This window comes from Coffea arabica, chromosome 4e (genome assembly GCF_036785885.1).
Source record: "Coffea arabica cultivar ET-39 chromosome 4e, Coffea Arabica ET-39 HiFi, whole genome shotgun sequence".
NCBI classification, from domain to species: domain Eukaryota; kingdom Viridiplantae; phylum Streptophyta; class Magnoliopsida; order Gentianales; family Rubiaceae; genus Coffea; species Coffea arabica.
In genome coordinates, this window is record NC_092317.1 from 15781086 (window position 1) to 15802322 (window position 21237).

General features: G+C 32.8%; 1 protein-coding gene and 1 long non-coding RNA gene across 4 annotated transcripts; both read left to right on the plus strand.

The window, feature by feature from the left end:
* The first annotated feature begins 5487 nt into the window (after positions 1 to 5487).
* LOC140006076 (uncharacterized) lies at positions 5488 to 7272 on the plus strand. Of its 2 annotated transcripts, none has more exons than XR_011813670.1 (2): positions 5488 to 5985; positions 6064 to 7272. It is a non-coding gene; the product is annotated as an uncharacterized lncRNA (long non-coding RNA). The 2 variants fall into 2 exon arrangements; XR_011813671.1 differs by having other exon boundaries at positions 6084 to 7272.
* A 5171-nt stretch (positions 7273 to 12443) lies between these two features.
* On the plus strand, positions 12444 to 20413 carry LOC113742768 (uncharacterized protein At5g50100, chloroplastic). 2 transcript variants are annotated; one of them, XM_027270718.2, is made up of 8 exons: positions 12445 to 12632; positions 12731 to 12882; positions 13082 to 13189; positions 13378 to 13434; positions 13813 to 13878; positions 13997 to 14057; positions 17170 to 17213; positions 19998 to 20413. In XM_027270718.2, exons 1-8 carry the CDS (start codon positions 12491 to 12493, stop codon positions 20034 to 20036), a joined length of 669 nt encoding a protein of 222 aa, XP_027126519.1. In that variant the 5' UTR covers positions 12445 to 12490; the 3' UTR covers positions 20037 to 20413. The 2 variants fall into 2 exon arrangements, with proteins under 2 accessions (XP_027126520.1, XP_027126519.1); XM_027270719.2 differs by lacking the exon at positions 13813 to 13878 and having other exon boundaries at positions 12444 to 12632.
* Positions 20414 to 21237: the final 824 nt, after the last annotated feature.

The window sequence follows — 21237 nt, forward strand, 5'->3', positions numbered from 1 at the left end:
AGGGTTCAATCAGGAAGAAAAGTATGTTCCCTTTGTTTATAATTATTATATGGAATGATTCTAGCATGGCATGTATGTTATTCTCCAATTTGATACTTATTAGAACTTTGTTAGGGTGACAACTTAAAAGAAATGAATAAAAAAAAACTTAAAAAAATATGAGGGGAGAGAAACTTTAATAAGCAGGTAGCTTCACAATCATCTTCTCCTCTTAAATGATGGGAAGCTTTTGTAACATTTTTTTATCAACTCTATAGCTAATTAACGGGGAAAGATGTGTGTTTTATGGCTCCACTACTAAATCATAAACCTTCTTGGAAGCTCAAAACTAACCATTTTAAATGATAGTATATTCAAAGAGGTTTTGTCTCTTTCTTTTGAACAAAAGACCCTAGCAGCCATTAAACTATTGTTTGCATCACCTTTTGACCATTAAACAATTTTTTGTCTTAAATTAGTTACTCAATTAGCTAATCAGCACATTTCTAGTCATTAAGTTGATTGTTGCTTTTAATCTATGAAATAAGCAGAACTCGCGCAATATAAGTGTCAAATGTGAGGGTAGATTTGTCCACCACTTTCTCGACCTGAATCCATTTATTTTTTTCCTCCAAATGTGAAAGCTTTTGTCAAACGAAAAATTGGGTCTCAATTTGGAGCTCTTATTGTCGCAGACAAAGAGCGAAGAAGATGAAGGAGAAATAAGCGATAAAAATTCTTTTGGATAAGCTTATTTATGATCAATATTCCAAATAACTTGCATTTATCAACAAGTTTTACAATTGAACCAATACTTTAGTTGAGGGAGGTCAAGTTTAGTCAATTAAGAAAGTTTTGAAGACGGACTCCTATTTCAATTGTAGTCAAGCATTTCTCTTAAGGCATAATATTCAGCTTGAATGAAAACTTGAACCTTTTGTTGATTTTTTTGGTGGATATTTGTTAGTATTTTTTTCTCATCTTTTATGTTAAATTTCAAGACAATGATTTTAAAGTCATACCACATCCATCGAGTAGTCACATATGGATTATTGAAATTTTAGAAGGAAGTAGGAGAAAAAGAGCAAATAAAAAAGAGAAAGGGAAAGGGAAACAAGGAGAGAAAAAAAAGTAAGTCTCGATTTTTTGTCCGAAAAAAAACTTTCACATTGGGATGATCCTTAAGGAAAGAAATAAGCGGGTACAGGTCAAGAAAGTGGTGGACAAATTTACCTTACGTCGTTCTGACACATGTATTGTGCAAGTTTACTTATTTCATAGATTAAAAGCAAAAATTGACTTAATGGCCATGGGTGTACTAATTAGTTAGTTGAATAACTGATTTGAGATAAAAAAAAAATTATTTAATGGTAAAAAAAGCATGCATGCAATAATTTAATCGCTATTAATATTTTTTTTCTATGTAAGATTGTTAATTTGTCAATGTGTCGTATTCGTATGAAATGATTCCAAAACCAAATACACATGTGTCTCATATTCAAGTGAAATTTATTTATTAAAGAGTTGTATCATACTTAAATATGTTTGACTAATATAACTTTTTATAAAAAAAATTGTAGGTGAAAGATTGTAAAGTTTTACGAGAGTAAAATATGTGCGTTTTGCAATGAAATATGTGACACTCTAAATCACTTTTTAGTGTTGATCTTTCATTGAATATTACCTATAAGTCTATAATGCATTATCTTCTCATTAACAATACGAAAAATAGTCCAATTCTTTTTTCTTTTATAGCAAAGAAAAAATTTAGAAAAAAATAAATGGGCAAAACCGTGCAAGAGAAGAAAAATACAATTGAGAATATATTCAAAATAAAAAAATAATAAATTTATAGAAAAAAAACATTAATAGTTACCTAGAAAAGAGTATCAGTAGGAGGAAAAGCAAATGAGTAATAACCAATTTATCAATTTGAGGAAGGAATAATGAAGACAAGAAATAGAAAGGTTTAAAAAAATCATATAAATTATAAATGTGAATCTATAGAAGTTAAACTCTAATATGGAAGATAATTTTCTATGTTATTTTGTTTGATATAAAGTTAATATATACCTATAATATAGTGCTATGCTGCCCAATAATCCAACTTTTTTATATGGTCAACTCTATTGATCCCTAAACAAGATTTTATTACTTTTTTATTTGGGTTTCAAAATATTGTTAAAAGGTAAGCATTGTACTCGTGCTTACTAAAATTATACACACAGAAGGGCATTTATCGTGCTAAATATATTTTGATCACCATGATTTAGTTTAAGTCATCTAATGGATAAATTTTATACCCTTACATGAAGCCTATTGTAAGCAAATGTTGCTTCTCAACTTGTAATTAGAGCTATTTGAAGAATGCTATTATTCTATTTCTAGGTCTATTAGAGCTTCTCAACGCACTATTATATTAGTTATTACTTTAATTTTTAGGCAGTGTCATCTATCCAAAATAATGCATAATGCGTTGATAAATTGGGACTGGTATAGCCTGACTAGGTTACAACTTAATCATTGGTGAAAAATAACGATAAATGTATAGGAAGTAATAAAGAGATATATCTAATAAAACATAATATAGGCTACCAAACACTTTTCACATATTGCACTGCATGCTGTTTTTTTTTAAAAAGTAACGATTATTAGTTTAGATTTTACATGGAATCAAATCAAGAGTACAAAAGTGATTTCCAAGCTTGATTTCTCGTTGAATTGTAGGCTAAGAATTGAAAAAAAAAAAAAAAAAGAAGTTGATTAGCAACATATTAATATTTATATGGCACAAGCACCTATCAGTTAAATAAAAAAAAGCATCAACTAGTCTATCGTCCATACTAACAAATAAAGGAACTTGCAAGCTTCCTTCATTAAAACCATCAGTAATGTATCAGTGTTTATGTGGCATAAATGAAAATTTTTGAAATATTTTAAAATTGGATGTGATACCATATTTTGTGTGACAGCTTTACAATCAGATTAGAAATCAATTGTTTCCAAATAGTATTTCCCCAATAGGTTTTACCTAGGCATTATAGCCAAACAAAAAAAAAATTGAAGAACTGAGTAGCTAAATCTTTAATATCGAAAAAAGAATCGAACCACAATCCATCCTCCTATCTAATACGAGGAATAAAATTTTTATTTCTTTATTGCTCAACAAACCACAACTCAAGCTCGATGGCTAGCAAACATGTATGAGCAACCCTCACTTTTCCCAACCAAGTTTTGCCTTTTTTATCCTCATGTCGGTTGTATAGGTTTTCTTGTCTGACCTTTTGTGTGATAGATACACATGAAACTAGAGCAATAAACAATGATTCGAACAGTGAATCTATCTTAGTTTTCCCTGAAATTTAGTCATATTTGGGGGCTCTCTTCTAACATAAGCGAAATTAGTTCTCAATAGTTAAGTTGTGATTGCATTTTGTATGTTACTTTTCCATATTTAAACTTTTTCTTTGTCAAAATTGATTTTGTCATACATATGAGTATTTTTCATATGGAAAGAAAGTAATTGTTTATATATTTTGAAATACATTTACAAGCAAAGTGTTAAATCTTTTTCAACTTAACCTTATAGATGAATGTAGTGCACTAATTAGTTGTTGATTATTAATAGCTTTATTTCTTACAACATTTCTTTTTCAAAATATATAATTATGGCAAAATGTCTCAATGGCTCTCAAACCATTATAAAATTTAACTTTTGATCTTCTAACTATTAATTGATAAGTTTTAGCTCTCCAATTAATTAAAATATATAATTATATTCCTTCCATCAACTGTCAACATGAGCCATTATGTTTTATAAAAATAGCATGACATGAGCCGCAGTAGCCCTTAAACTATTATAAAGTTCAACTTTTGACCCTCCAACTAATTAAAACACATAATTCTAACCCTTCCATCAATTTGAATCCTTATGTCAAATAGAAACATCCCCACGTGCGTGGTGAGGGCATAACCGAGGGGTGTTTTTGTTGTCCCGGGACATGTACCAGTGTAAAATTATTATATTCCATTGGACTCATAAACTAATTTACCAAATCTCCAATTGCTAAACTTGTCCAAAATTAGTTGAAAACCTAAAAATCAAAACCCTGAATAGAGAAATTCCAGCAAGGATAGGCAACTTGAATTAATTGAGTTGTTTTCAATTGGAATTTAACTCATTTTTCAATGTTGTTCCATATTTATTATGTTCATGTACTTCTCTTAATGACATAAATCTCGCATACAATTCATTTTCTGGGATATTCCAATAAGCCTTGGTTCATTTCAAAGTTTGAACTTTCTAAACCTCTCAAATAATCAATTCTCTGGTGAGATTTCTCCAAACTTTACATCACCATATCTAAACCTTCTTAATTTGTCAAACACTTGGTTAGGCATATCCCAAATTCTTTATCAATAGATGTTTCTATTCGATATAACAACTCAAGTTGACAAAAATGGGTAGAATTATAAGTTTTAATTAGTTGGAAGATTAGAACTTATCAGTTAATAATTTGTGGGTCAAAAGTTGAACTTTGTAATAGTTTAAGGGCCACTAGCATCTCATGAATCCTTTATCTTTATTAAACATAATGACTCAAGTGGACAAAAGGGTTAGGATTATATGTTTTAATTAGTTGGAGGGTTAAAACTTATCAGTTAATAGTTCAAGAGCCAAAAGTTGAATTTCGTAATAGTTGGAGGGTCACTGAGGCATTTTGCCCATATAATTATAGGCATCAATTAAACTTCAATTAATGCAATTTATTATACAAAGTAAGTAGTAATAATTATTGGTTATGTTTTTTTACTAATATCTTACTATAAAATAAGCAAAAGGCCAATGTTACTGTAGCAGCTCCTTTTGCTGACACATGGCACATTGGATGAATTTTGAGCCTTTTCTTTTGCTTTGTCTATGGACTTTACATTGTCTACTTTTCCCAAACTACCACGTTGCTGCTAGAAGGACAGGTTCTTAACACTTCTTCTACCATACTGAGCCATGTGGTTGACTCTGGGGAGGGAGTCTACCGGGGAGAAATTTTTTTCCGTTTATGGCCTCAGAATGTTGACTACTTCTGCGAACAGTATACCACTATTGAGGCCATTTGTGTCTTTTTATGTAAAATTACTACTTTATCTAGTGAGAAAAAATGGCTCTCAAACCAGTAGCTAACTATTTAGGGTTGTTTGTGACTTTTTGCCTACCATTCTTCTCCTATCTTTGGCTGTGTTTTTCATTCCTTTCCTTTGTACGCCAGACACAATCAAGAATAGCAGCTGAACTGCTTCTATGCATGGTCAGAAAAAGCAAAGAAGCAGGTAAGCTTCTTCCTTTCTCCGTATCTTTTTTTCACCAAATCCTTCTCATTCTCCACTGTAGAATACACATGGCTAACCTATCCTATCAGTGTTAATTATTGCCATGGAAACCACCAATTGTTTCATAGATTGAGTCTACTTTTTGGAACTTTTTCTCCTTGTTTACATTTTGGTTGCTTAACATCATAGGAAATAAATAAACTCTTAAATTTTTGTCAATTTCCAGTTCACTGTGTTTTGTTGGAGTAACAAAACAGAAAGGTTTATGTATTGTTGATAACAAGAGCCTAAGAGGCAAAATTGCTAAAATGATAACTAGAACCACTGTTGTCCAATTAATTTGTTTAATAATCTTATTTCATTATTTCAAGGATAGTCTTTATGAACTCATTATGATTCAAATTGAAATTCATATTCTTATGGTGAAGGCTTGAACTTAATAGTATCCTATAATAACACCCATTGCTTTAAAGACGTAGAACTTGCATGTTTAACCATGGCTTTGGTACATGTTGACTTAAGACTTTCGAGTTTCAATTTAGTTTTGCTAAAAATGTCAAATTTTGGTTGATTTTTTCTTAGAAACTTTTGGCTTAAGACCCAAAAATCTATCCATATTGAGATAGAATGTACCATTAGATGCCCATCATGCAAGGAAGAAATTGGAGTTGAAGCGAGGTAAATGTTATTATTTACTTTTCTAGTGCTAGAATTGGTAAATCATTTACAACAATTATAACTTCTAATTTGCTTTAGGTAATGGCAAAATATGATAGGTGTCGCTTGGGATTTGTGGTAAATGATGTAACAGGATCTTTACATGCTGCAATTTTCAGTCCATATGCTTAGAAATTGTTATCATATACCACTCTTCATCTAGCCAGCTGATGACCAAGTAAGTTCAACTCCATGAGCTATAACTTGATGAGTTGTTGCATAATGATGAGTGCAACTTGATAAATGCGCTTAAATGCTCTTAGAAGAACAATTGTAGGAAAGTATTGAAATATTATACTAAAAAGTCGTATTTTTCCTTAAAGAATTAATGAGGCTTTGTTCAACTTATTTGATCCATTTTATAGCTTTAAGTTTTGGTTATTGGATTAATTCTTTTGTATGACATTTTATCATAAGTTTACCCTTACAAATTCACGTATAGCTTTTGATCTTGACTCTTGAGATATCCTAAAGCCTTATAAGAGCATTCTTTTGGTCAGTTGGAAATAATTGAAAAAGATAAGCTGTCTCAGTTATGGCGTAGGCATAAGTGACTTATAAATTTCTATTATTTAGTTTTTGAATGAGGCTGCCATAAAAAAAAATGACTCTATATGCTTTAATAAGTTATTTGTATCTAACGTATCTGCTTATCTGTTAAAATTTTAGAATGCTGCCTTAGTTTTGGATTGTAAAAAGCTATATTGCTTCGCAGTTGGAAATTGCATAGTCAACATGTAATTGTTGATTAAATATTTCAAACAAATATTTCGAACAAAGTTCACTAATGAAATTAAGGATGCTACACATTTTGCTAAACTAGCCTCTCATGTTGAGGGGGTTACAATGGTTTTTTCATCCATGCTTTTAATCTGGAAAATCCAAGGACAAAAGGACAGCGAAGAACAACACTATCAAAGCATACGCTACTGAGGTTGGAGGTCAAATTTCGATAGCAATCCCAAATGAAGATCACAAAAGATGTTCCCAAATTTCATATCAATGCTCAAGATCCTTTATGATGGCGTTCTCATACAGAACTTGATGGAGTAAATGCATGTTAGCAATCTAATTAGTGGGCAGTCAGTATTTCAATTTATAGTTGTCTAGGATATAGCACTACTAAAAAGTTTATGACAGCCTGCTGAATTACTTGGCAGTGGGAAAGTAGAAAAGATGTTAATATTGAACCAGTGCTCAGTTTCTAAACTCTGTTATTTTACTCAAATGATGAATTTGTATGCTTAATTCTTCTTTCTCCCTTTTATTAATCTTCTAATTTCCTTTAAACAATTTTCTTCTTACAGATTCGGATGATTGCAGCTCTCAGCTCCATTAGTTTTTAGCATATATAATGGAACCAATCATTATAGCATTTTTTTTTTCCTTTTTGGCTTTGAATTCTTGAAAAAATTACTGTTGAGATTTTAAGTAGGATATAAATTATGTCAATATCTTTGAAACTACAAAATTGAAATACAATTCTAGAATTTTACCTAAATGAAAAATGTATTTATGAACTATATTATGATCTATTAATTTTTAATCCAAAATTCAAGAGATCATGATACACAGAAAATGGTACATTAAAAGTTATACAATTGAACTAACATTGCCACTTAATATATTCCAAGGAAAGAGACTCTTGTGCTTTCTTAAGAAAGCAACTCCAAGAGAAAAAACAATTAAAGGAACAGCTTTTACCATTATCACAAGCTATGAAGTTGAACAAGTCCCAGCTGGCCAGCAGACTTAAATGAACCTTCACAATGATTATGCATAAAATTAGTTTCCAACAATGTAATGCTTATGTGCTTCAGAACTGAACTACTTGTGTTTTAATTTAATTATCTTGTATCCATTTATCATTTGTGTTAATTCGACTTAGCTATTTTGATTTGCTACCTACATATGTTTTAATTCTATTATCTTGTATTTGTCTATCCTTTATGTTAATGTACTTCAATTTAATCTCTTTTACCTTGAAAAGCAAATCTATTGGTAAGTTATAAATCCAATTCATATATAGATGTCCCTCTATCAAACACGAAAAACTTCTGCAAAAATGCTAACCATTATTAATCCTACTATTTTTCAATTTCTCTGAGTATATTTGCTGAACAAATTATACATATAATTTTAAAACAAAAAAGTATATAAGTATATTATTAATTTGTACCTGAATTAAATTTGTTAAATGAAAAATGTAGACAATAATAAATCCAGTGCTAATGACAAAAAAATGTATATTTGAAAGCTATCATTCAAAGAGGAAAAAAAAAGCATCTTAATGAAAGGTAATAAAGACATATATATTTTTCTCATCAAATTTGCATGCTATACTTGGTGGTAATTTCAATTAGCATTAATGACTCATATTTTAACTAAATATTAATGTATTAATGACTCAAAAGAAAATTGACAAAAAAAATGACAAAGTTCATTTGTTCAAATTTAAATACTGATAATCCAATTTCTCTCCATTTCAGTAATATACATACTTTACGTATACTTTCACACATGACACTCTACTGACAAACATTCTATCAAATTTTGCTAACCTTTAACGTTTCAAGGTCAACACTTACTAGTGTTACTCTAAAATGAACTATAAACTAGCAAATCCAATTCCATGTTACTAAATCTTTTGATAGCTTGTTGAGTAGTATATCCACACTATGGTATGAATTTTCTTTAATGAAAATGATTATGTAGACTTCTTGTCCAAATTGTGGAAAACTTACTCTTATGAAATATATGCATTATGATTACACCCTATTTGACATAGATTATATATATCAGCATTTGACATGGAAGAAGCAATTTTTTCAAGGTGTCTATACTTATCTGTGGAACATAGAGTAAGATGTGGCACAATTGAAAAAATTCAGGGAACACTTTGTTCTTACTTCATACTACTTATGGGAAGCAAATCATTCTGCAAATGTTTTATCAAATATTGGCCTTTCCAATGGTGTTAACGCATTATATTCAAAGTTTCCATTGATTACCAATAGAAGTCTGCGAAAAAATTCGAGTTGATAGAATTGGTCTTCTTCTTTTATATGTAATATAGTTAGATTTTAATTCGGCCTAGGAGAGTAGTATCCCTTTTTTAATTACTTCCACCTGTAAAAGGTAAGGGTATGTCCTTATCTATTTCAGCTTATTTTTTATAAATTTTGGGGTGGCATTCTTCCCTTGTGTGTCGAGTTTATTGTTTAAAAAAAATACATGAAAGGTGCATTTAGATTTGTTGTAACTATTTTTTATGCATTGCAAATGTAGTCCATATAGGTAGTACTACTATTGCATCTTTGAGTAGCAAGATAAAAATAAAAAAATTTAAAACTTTGCCAAAAGGGCAAATAGGAATTAAATATTTGTAGGTAAGATTTAACTTTATACAACAATATAAAAATGGTGTTGTGGGTATTGTTCAATGCATTAGAAAATTGAAATTTCCTCCTAAAATTACACAAATGTTTCTAATTAATTAACACCGGGAATAAAAATTACTTCAAAACTACAAGAACACTGCTCTATAGTTAAAAAAAAATACAACTATATGTAAGACAAGAAAAATTTGTATGATTAGTTTATGCTAATATTCACAATTAGAATTGGTTTCCAATTTTTTGCACAATTGGTGTATATGTCTATAATACTATTACTGCATCTTTGAGTGTGAAGATAGGCATAAAAAAATTCCTCTTGATTTGCTTCCAATTTTGCCTTGCTTTGCTACTGTTATCTCCACTTCCATGCCTGTATCAAAATATATAAATATTTCCCAAATATACAACTTAAGTTTAATAACAAAAATAAGATTAGCTTATAATATTAGTTTACTTTCTTACACAAATTGAATGAATGTAATAGTTAGTCTTATCCTATTAAATTTTTAATAGTTTCTCTAGGATGATGTTTATTCATTTGGTAGTAATACTTGTATCAACACCATCAATTTCATTATATTTTTCTTCACTTTCTACTTTATTAAATCCCCACTATTTGTTAACTGAATGTCACTTCTTTTTCATTTATCCATGGTCCTTATCATAATGTGAGAATGCTTAACATTTTGGTACGTTAATAGTTCAAAAAAAAATATTTACTCATGATGCAACCCTAGAGCCATACAACATGATTAGGTTGATCACTTTTCTCTATCTCTCTAAATTACTTTGTTTATTTACTCTCCAAAATCGTAATGAATATCAAATGACTTATGTTATCAATTAGTATTAATGCTTGAAAACCTTGAACACATTTAAAATTTCATGATAAGGGTTTGTTGTTTTTCCTCAATTTATTGCTTTATCTTTAGTATTGTACACATTCGACCAATGTGTGCACATTTCTATTACTAATGTACATACACTAAGACGGATATGCATACATTTCAGTGTATGCTCCAGGACATTGAGACCTCTTATTATACATATCATTAATAACTGTTAGCGAAAAATCACAAAGAAGCACATTAATATCAATACACTTGAGAAATTTTCAAACTCAACTAGCTAAACCATTTATAAAATAGACTAGGGGTGAGCGCGGGAGTTGTAACCTATGTGGGGGATGTATTTTGTGAGTGAAAAATGTGATCAATAGCTTCTCATCTATAAAGCATATCGTACCAAATTTACAGGCAAATTAACAATTGCTATCGCCTACTTTAGTTCACACTCAATTAAGTCAATCTTCTAGAAAAAAAACAAACAATTTATAGATTACAAGTTTACAACCATATAGCTGATTATGCAATGAAAATTGTGGACCTATTCTTCCATAGTAAATCGATCATCATATTTATAGATTAAAAAAGCAAGCATATAGATGAAAAGAAAGAAAGAAAGAAAGAAAGAAATCAAATAGGAAAAAAAAATCAACCCTGTAGCTGAATTGACCAATAATTCTGCTGCAGAAGTTCATGAAAAATTTACATCCAACAGATGATGCATCACTGCAACCAACTTTAAAAAAAAAAATAAAACAACTAAAACATAAATTGTAACAATCATATTAGATACATATTTGAACTTTTTCTGCAGACCAAGAAGAGGTTGAAGAACTGAACAGAACTGACTTTTTACTTAAAAATCTGATGAAACTAAGACTCGAAAGATGGTACTGAAATAACATAAAGACTATATCAAGGATAGAGGTGCTGCTATAAAGTACCTCGATGAGAAAGCTTCTACAGGACAGTTCCCTTGCTTCTCAATCTACGAAACGTGGAAATTGCACAATCGAGTTTCAATTATAATTGGCCCGTCTAAATTGAACAATGAATTCCCTAGTTCATTTAGAACTTTGATATTCACACAAAAAGTATGTACCTGAAAAAACATAGAGACGAAAACCTTACTAGTTCAACCACCACCTTAGTAATATGAAGATTAAGCACCTCATGCAACCAGACTTTGTGTTAACGACCCCATTATTGTAGGTTCCAAAAAAAAAAACTGCTCAGCAAATGCTTCAAAAACTCAAGAGGATTTCCGTTTCAGTTTAGACATGATTTCCAATGGGTCCCTCATCTTCCATGCATTACTATTACATTAGAGAACCCATAATTGCTCACTCTAATCATCCAACTCTTTACAGCAACGCAATTCATTTTGTAAAATTTCAGAAGCAGAAAACCTTGCTGTTACACTTCCACTATCAAGCGGAGAATTAATCTTGTTATAAATGCATTCGTATTAGGCTAATCATGTCTTAGTTACTCAACATAACCCCTTGAACTCTTTGCACAAGCTCAGTGACTTGCATGACCATTAATGGCTGTTTGAACTGCACCACTAATGGCTACTTTGAAAAGTAAAGCTAAAACACCAACCCACTAAGGCTAAGATGGGTAAAGTATGCACCAATCCACATACCATGGTGGTATTGGACCCTTATTCAGTTGTAGACTCTTGATGCATTGACTAAATTGTCCCTTAAAATGTCAGATGAAAATCATCCAACAGTCAAACACTAACTCCTTTATATATATATATAGGATATATAGGATATTAGATGTCTACATCTATCTTATTCTTGTTTTTTTTTATTATGCTCTAATATGCATATCAGTATCAATACACTTAGGCATTTATCCTATAGATACAAACTACAATTCGAGCTAGTCATTTCAGCTGTAACTTGTTCTACCATAGGTTTAAGCTACAGTAGTATTATGAATTTATGAAAACTTACACCCTCCTTTGGAATTTCCATTTTCATTTTTTCTCTATTCCAAATTTTCCCAACCAAAAGTCTTTAAGGCGCTTTGCAAATTGAGTGAAAGTTCAGGGTGGCATACTGCAAACTGATATCAATTCAAGCATACCCTTACAGTTTGATGCACCTCATCGTGCCACGTATACCAGTCTGTTGTTCAGTTTTATAACCGTTCCTTACCAACTAGAGCTCCCCACTTCCTCGTGGCAACTCTGTAGACAAGAATAAAACAATGGCGTATAGCTTCAGATGTGCAGCAGTTTCTATTGCAAAACGCACAAATGCTTTTATAGTCTCAAGGAATATCCATAATGGGTTTCCTTCAAAAACTATTCTTAGATCAAGTTCAAGTCCATTTTCCCATAGACATACTGGTAGTAGTTCTAATCAAAATTTTGTCATCTGGGATAATTGAGTTTGAAATTCTAACATCCGGGTACTTGCTAAATTCAATTATAATGTGTTTTTTCAGGCTATAGACATTCAATTCGCGCAACACAGGGTAGTGGGGCTGCAAGAGTTTTGGACCATGTAGCTCCAAAGAAAGAAGATGTGGAGCAGTCATCAGAGAATTGGAAAATTAAAATGTTGTATGATGGGGAATGCCCACTTTGTATGAAAGAGGTATGCTTAGCTATGATTTTTTTTTTTTCGTTTATTCGAGCTTTTTGTTTGCTGTAATTGCTGTAATTTGAAATTTCAAAGAAACGGGTTTTTCTGGGATTGACGCTCGGTTGATGATATTGGACTGTTTCAAGGTTTGATAGGGATTTACATATATGGTTGTATTGAAATTGTCTAATTTTGATGAGTATGTTATCAGGTGAATATGCTGAGAGAGAGGAATAAGAGCTTTGGGACGATCAAGTTTGTGGATATAAGTTCTGATGATTATTCTCCAGAGAAGAATCAAGGCCTTGACTACAAAACAGTATGCCTATTAACAATTATCTATCACCATACTCCAGAACATTAGTATATCTTTTTCCTATGTAGCTAACGAATAGTATGATCATCAATTTATTTTTTGTCGTTTGTACTAATCAAATAAACAGTTCTCGGATGTGGGATAAAAACAGCTTTTCTTGACTTGATGGTTTTAATCGTCAAATTTCTTAGGTAATGGGAAGGATTCATGCGATACTATCTGATGGGACTGTTGTGACTGATGTTGAGGTACAGATTAAACTAGTCAATAATATATTTGATTGGTATATTGTAGTCTGCACAGGAAAATCTACATGGTAACAAGTCAGGCGCACAAAGATTTGATGCTGTTTCTTACCATTTTTTGAGTCTCTGTGATAAGAGTATCAAAGGCTTTTAAACTAGTTTATGATCCATTAGAATCCTTATTCGTGTTTATGGCTTCTTTCAGTAATGGGAAAACTGCGAACTTTGCCTGCAATCTTGTAACATGGATTATTGAACATTAAGAGAAATCTGATATCTAGTTGAAAGTACTTGTAGTGGAACCTTATTTAACTTTTGGATTTGTTAATTATTCTAAATAGCAGCCTTTGCTAATGTCTTTTGGATCTTGAATTGGTGCAGGCATTTAGAAAACTGTATGAAGCAGTTGGGCTTGGGTGGGTTTATGCCATTACGAAATATGAACCTGTGAGCCATTGTATCTCATGTTAATTTAAGGCTCTTAGGATAACATGTGGGAAAAGTTAACTTATTCTTTTTGGCCTATCTTGTAACTTTACTCATTTAAAAAGCAATATTTGAACAGATAGCTACAATTGCTGACGCTGTCTATGGTATTTGGGCCAAGTATCGTCTCCAAATTACAGGTTGTTCATGTGCTTTATTTCTTTACATTTCTATTGTCTTCTATACAAGAGCTTTGCTGAAATGTTTGTACAAAATCAAAAGTTTCACATTCAGGCTTTCTGTTTCAGTAGCTTCATTGCATGATGAAACTGCCACATTAGCTCTTTTAAGAAGTAAACTAGTAAGAGATGATTAAGAGGTCTTATACAGTTAAGCAGCCATATCATTTGTCGGGAATTCCATTGGGAGGACTAAGTTCATGGATCATATGATACTCACCTTAGTACCATTTCAGGAGCCAACGGATGTTACAAGGAAGCCCCTTATGTGCAAAAATCCCAATTCTCCCATGCCTTTCTTCAACTGGCAGCAGTTCCTCTCATATTGTCTGCAATTTTTTGAAAAGGCTCCACAGAGCAGCATACCTTTGTTAGACAACTCTAGATTTTGAGCCATCCCCAAGTAATATACAGTAGAATCTAGAGACGATAAGTAGCAAAAGACTGCTGCATAAAATGATCAACCAGCCTAGGAGATTCAGCTGAGATTAGACCAAGTTTGAGAAATTTTACAAGCTAAACATGTGGATAAAACTTATGTCCTTGTTAAAAATAATCATGTAAAAAGACTGTGATCAAGGGTTTAGAGAATATGTTGACCGAAAGGACACAATGGATGAACCTGCAAGCTATAAGTCATAACTGTCCTTGGTAGACCACCTTTTTCTTCTGCAACTAGACAAAAGATGAAAGCTTATCTGGATACGATGATTTAGCTAAGGCCAAACAATTTGATGAGTTCTTGGGGATTAGGATGGAAAGAAGATAGAGTAGATGAAATGTAATCTCTTAATTCTGGGACAAACCTTGTCCAAGATTGCCAAAACTAGATTCATCTTTGGTGACAGAAGAGAACTTAGCAAAGGTAGTCCCACCAAGTTTGAAGATATTCTCTCATGAAAAGTATTGTAGTATATGTTCAAGGGAGTGCAAGTTATCAAACAGAGGATAGAATCAACCCCAATCAAATTTCTCATAATTGATTGTGCATGTATACTTCGTACCAATTGGAGTATATGAGCCAGAGGCTTAGAATTTCTTTGATAACACAATTGGATACTATAAAGCACCATCAAGTGCAGCTGTACGTTAATTAAGCTTGATGTAAGAGGGACCAGTTGACCAGCGTAGGATAGTTTTGTTGTTGACCCCTCTCTTTGCTCTAGCAGATAATTTGTTGTGAGTTGGTTTATAGCTAACTGCTGAGAAACCAAAAAGTGAACAAAGTAATGTGAAGGATTCTCCTACCAGAAGAGTTGCTTACTACAAGTTGACATGGTAAAATTGCTCTGTCTTCACTGCAACAAAAGAGTTCACATTTCTGTATGCTTAGCTGAAGACCACATAACATTTTATCTATGACTTCTATAAATACATGGAGAGAATTATTGCCAGCTGCAGTTAAGATCTCAACTCATCAGGAAAAACATCATGATGAATTTGCAGACTAACTTGTTTTGGGCACAAATCAAGCCTTTTTTTTTCATTAATCTGGTAAAAAACAAATAAAAGACCCTTAAGCTGGTATAATCCAATAAGAAGACCTTCATAGACATATAAAGAAAATAAGAAATATAGTGTTGCCTTACCGTGAGCCCTTTGCATTTTTGGAGATTGTTCTGCATTTGAGAAAAGCATTTTGCTTACTACCAAAAAGGGAACAAATTCATGTGAAAGATTTTCCTAGAAGAGTTGCTTACCCCGTGTTTAAAAGTTTACTTGGTAATACTGCTCTATCTTCACTGCAACAACAGAGAACTTCACATTTCCATAAGCTTAGCTGAAGACTGGATAGCATTTCAAAATCAGGGATGGCTTCCTTGTATGGAAAGGATTATTAGCAGTTGCAAATTTCAAATCATTAGGAAGCATATCATGACAAATATTTAGACTCATCCGATTAGGGCAAAAATCAAGCCTTTTTCTTCTTTTAAGTTGGTAAACAAAACAAATAGTAGAACTATAAGCTGGAAAAGACCAATAAGAAGAACTTAATAGACAAATAGACAGGCTAAGGAGATACAATGTTGCCTAAGCACAAGCCCTTATGATCCCAGAGACTGTTCTTCCCTTTAAGAAAAGCATTTATTTGTTACCAATAAAAGCTGGAGATACCAACTTGGTTTCGCATGAGGATCTTAGAATAGTATCTATAGATTGTATTAAAGCCAGTAATACGCTGATAGTCCTTCAGTCCTGCAGTCTGTTCAACTATAAGCATAATAGTTAGGAATATACCGGACAGAGAGTCAAAGAGGACATAAGTTTCTCCTGATAGCAAAACTGAACTGCATCTATGAATTCTCTGTCAAGAAGTCCCAAGTTTGGTCAAATAATACTGAAGAAAACTATCAGATACTGATGCCTAAACGTATTTGAGAAGGGTTTTTTGGATGTCTTTAGCTGTAACCATCCTGCACCACTGGTGAAGCTTGATGAGTCAACCTGCTACTCAAAATATGCTGAAATTTTTCTGAGGCTGCCTATATACAGCTAATATTTACTGCAAAAGCTGGTTGTATTAATCAACGGCCATAACCAAGCAATTCAATTACCTGCATCGTTTACCAGTTATCAAATCCTTTGTGTGCCTGGTGTTGCTTTACCTTTCAATGAGAAACACTAGATCAGTTCCCAGGTTTCAACTAGAACTTTTGCCTTTAAAGAACATTTATCATCAAAAGATGTGTCAGACAGTTGTAATATCGGGTTCTTTTCAAGAGATTGAAGAGAAGCATGACAAGTCTTACATTGTAGCTGTTGTTCCACTCAATACCAAGACTCTGCACTCTAGAACTAATACTGCTATCATACTTTAATTTGGTATTTTGTCATATTAGCCAGTATTGCACTTTTCTCATTTCTGTTTCCTAAGTTTTGGCTTTCTGCAAAGGATATCTTAGCATTTTTGTCAAACCAGAATGAGGTCTCTTCCTTATAAGAAAATTATAAGAAACTTTAAATGCGTAATTTTTGTTCACAAGCCATAAGTTGTCAATCCATATATTAGAGAAATAGCATTGTGCAACCTCTGAAATTCAGTTTACTAAAAAGTAATCCTTTCTGTTAACAGGCCGACCTCCATTGGAAGAAGTTCTGGAAGCACGGAAGAATAAGGTTCTTTATAACTGCTTGAACTTTTTTCCCCCCATAAATTAATGTTTCCATTAAGTTATCAGATACCTTAGAATCAACCTTGGTACTTTATTCTGCCTAGTATGACACATCGCTTTTTTCCTTCGTATAATTCATTGCTTCAGATCACATTTCATGTTCTTACCACACTCAAAATATGGTTTGTAAAGGCATTGGTACTACATATTTTCCTCAAAGGATGAAATGACTTAAAAAGAATCTATCTGATAATTTGTCCTATCATTTTGCAGCTAGAGATGTACCTAGAAAATATTGCAAATTTCACCGGTTAGGATGCATACCTAAAGGAAGTGCATATTTGCTGAAATGTTTGATTGTGCCTTATTACATTATTCAAACTGGAGGAATCTAGAATTTCAGACTCATGCAGTGAACATTTGGTCAAAATACTCAAACAAACTTTGGAACCATGAGCGTTAGGCTTCACATATGCAAGTCAAAGAGTTGATCTTCATTATGCACAAATTTAGATGACAGTCTGCAGTCTGCATTCAGGGAGTCCGCGAGGATATTGCCCTTGTGAAACTGGTGGATTAAATGCTTTACACTTAAAAAGAAGTGACGTCATGGAAATAGGAAAAACTAGGCAGAAATACTTCAAAAGAATTGGTAATGAAGAATCAGTTCTGATCAATTATGCAAAAGACTCAAACCATTTTTCGAAGAAATATCAGAAAAATTCATGAGGCACAAGTGGAAGTGCTTCTTCCAATCTACTGTAAGAAACAACTTAGCATGGTAGAAAATGTCTTCCAGCAGAATTGCCCATTCCTGAGTTATAGATCAACCAACACATGATCAATAACTCCTTTAACGCCTTTGTCAACTCTCTTTGTTTCTGCCTTCAAGAGCCCTACAGCTGAGTAGCTGTTATTAGCTTTGTTGGCAACATTCAGTATCCTCATGTTAGCCAGGAGCGTAGCCTTTCCTGCTTTGGTATTCCCTTTGGTACATCACTATATTTTACTGAAAACCTGGAATAATTAAGAGGTACTATAGGGCTTCTAAATTAGCTATATAATCAGTATATCAGTGGAAAGACCCATCAGTCATTGAGGATTACTTAGGATTAGAGGGTGGTCCCCTTGTGTAAAAGAGGTGAGAATTGAAATCAACCCACGTTTTACTGGGAAGGACGAAACAATGGGAGAGAATCTACAGGGACATCACATTCTTTGGTCAGATCTTTTAATGCTTTCAAAATTGCACTTCACTTCTGTTTTTTTTTTTTTTAAATCTATATTAGAAAAGGCTTGAAAGCTTGCCCTGTAAATAGAGAAAGCATTGGAACCTAGTTTAGGAGTTCTTGCCCCAACCTACCAGGGGATCATCAATCAGATTGATCATTAATGCTTGAGCCTTTACGATGGCCTGAGCTTCTGTTGACTAAGGAATTGCAGTTTTGATGATTTGCACAATCTTCTCCACTGTTCGCAATTGCTACTTCATACATCTACTCCATTCCCCAAATGCCACTCTTTCTTATTTCTGGAAGCATTTGTATCAAATTTGGTCCATCGTTCTAGTGGACGCTGCCATATTTGTTTATTAGCTCCTCAATTTAAACACTTTGAAAATGTTTAATTCTATTCTTAACTGGAAATTGCGTAATAGTGAACCAAGTGATCTTTCTCACTGAATGACATATTGCATTCATCCAAGTATTGATTCTTCTTTTTACCCTATTGAATCCCATTCCTGGCTACAAAATTTTCTGATTTGACATTCCATCTGCCATACTGTGCAAAACCCATACGAGCTTATGTTTAGACCCAAGATTACAATAGGCTGTGGTATAATCACCTCATCATATACTTCAGGAATAGACTTTTGGCCGAATTCTCATTCTACTCTCTCAGTATTGGGTATGAAAAATCATATCCTGCACCTTGAATGACTGATAATCTCAGGTTTTATTGTCTTCTGCAGTTTGTGAGCAATATCCTCATCCATCTAATTATAAGATTGTAATTGAAATTTTTATCTACCATCTAATTGTCAAATATCTCTAGCAAAGAAAAGTTTCAGAAACCTGAACATTAAAACTAAGGAGAGATCAATGACAAATGGAGTAAAGCTGCGAACCAATTGCTATAACTGGACTAAAGAAATTATAAAAAATTGGACCAATTCTAGATTTGAGATCCTAGATTTAAGCTCGGGAATAAAGCAAACATAGAGAAAAGGAGTTTCCTGTGGAAGATACCCTCTTGCTTGCACTTGAGAGAAAATTCTCTCAGGCAGAAAAAAACTATGCGTTCAATCTTGGCTGTGCTGTAACAGAAAGAAATCCTGAAAATGAAAAGTACTTTGTTTTAACAGAAGAGTGTGTAATCAATAGTGAAACTGGTTGGGAAGAAGACTATGATCATTTTTTGTATGCATGTGTTCTTTTTTCAAGTTCATGTTAATATTTTTGCGTTTATTATTTCATCAAATCTTGGTGATATTTCAGTGAAACACACACCATGAGTTGGAATGAGGCTCCTGTTTAAATGTGAAATATACCATTTGCTATATAGTGCATCTGCTTACTATAGTTTTTGGATTTATATTGAAATGCCTGTTAAAATGCACAATCAGCTTGAGGCTGTGAGTTAAACCACCACATTTTTAACGGATTTTTTGCTAGAAAGGACAAAGTAGCAAAAGTACTCAATAGTATAAGTATAGGTTAAATGCTGTGATTTATAATTATGATATGTAATTGCTTGGTTGCTCAGTTTTAATATTTCTTTCTTCCAGAGGGACTTATGCAATGACAGCAAGACTTGTAAGACTTGAGTTTCCAGATTTAGGTGAGCTAATGCAGAAGACTGCATATTATGGATCATTCTGCACATAAGGATGAACCAAAATGTCCAAATTCTTATATCAACTACCACATTAGAAGGCATGGCTTGAGTTCCCGACATTGATTGTAACTAAACAACAGTATATTCGACATGTGTAGCTTAGATATTCATAGATTACAGGTACAAGTTTTGAATGTTTCCTGAGCCCTGAGAGAATTAAGAGGAGTGGCAGATCATGCACATTGATTGAAGTTTGTAAACAGAAAATTATGCGTTTAAGCATTCCAAGTTCTGATTGTAACTAAACAGCAGTATACTCAGCATGTGTAGCTTAGATATTCATATATTACAGGTACAATTTCTGAATGTCTCCTAAGCCCTGACAGAGTTAAGATGAACGGTGGATCATGTACATTGATTGAAGTTTGTAGGCAGAAAATTATGTGTTCTAGCATTTCAAGGTTAGCTAAGAGCAAGTAACTAAGGATGTCTGCTTTTTCCTTATAAATAGGTCACAGTGTATGCTTTAAAATATGATGCATTACAATATGGTATTGAAAGCTGTACACAGGGAATCGGGGGTTAGGCACTACTCAAGAAGATTAGCTTTTGGAAGTGGTGGAAGCAAAATTATTCAGTGAGCATATTGTTATTGGAAGACAAAAACGGTTAAGTTTGCTGTTTATTTAATAGAACTATTTGGACATCGAAGAAAGTTTTGTCGTTTAATGGTCAAAGGCGGAGTGCATATGTAAGTTGTCAGAAATGATGATGAAAAATGGTTGTAATATAAGGGGTCTGGCTATGATGACTCACCAGCAACCAAACAGCAAGAAGTTCAAAAACAACTCCCAGCGGAGCACTAGAAACTTCTGAAAGCTGGACAAGTGAAGATCAAGTGTTGAAGCCTGCAGCTGAAAATGGCAATGCCATGGCTGGGTTGATATTGTACTAAGAGACAACAAATGCATTGTGCAACTGCAGTTGTAGGTATATATATCATGAGATGCAATAAGTTTCGAACATTTGGAGAATTATTCCCCACGATTTACTCAATCAGATGCTTGATCTGGTTTCTGAATATCGGAACAAGGAATTTAAGAGAGATTCTGAGTGCTGGGCTTGTCAAACTAACACTATGCTCCATGTTTGCTTAATTCCTTCTTTTCCTTGTGTCCTTTTGTAGTTCT

Excerpts from the sequence above, each read along its gene's own strand:
- LOC113742768 (XM_027270718.2), top strand. The coding sequence starts at position 12,491 with ATGGCGTATAGCTTCAGATGTGCAGCAGTTTCTATTGCAAAACGCACA. Across the intron at positions 12,883-13,081 it reads GCCCACTTTGTATGAAAGAG|GTGAATATGCTGAGAGAGAG; the intron begins GTATGCTTAGCT and ends GTATGTTATCAG. Across the intron at positions 13,435-13,812 it reads CTGTTGTGACTGATGTTGAG|GCATTTAGAAAACTGTATGA; the intron begins GTACAGATTAAA and ends GAATTGGTGCAG.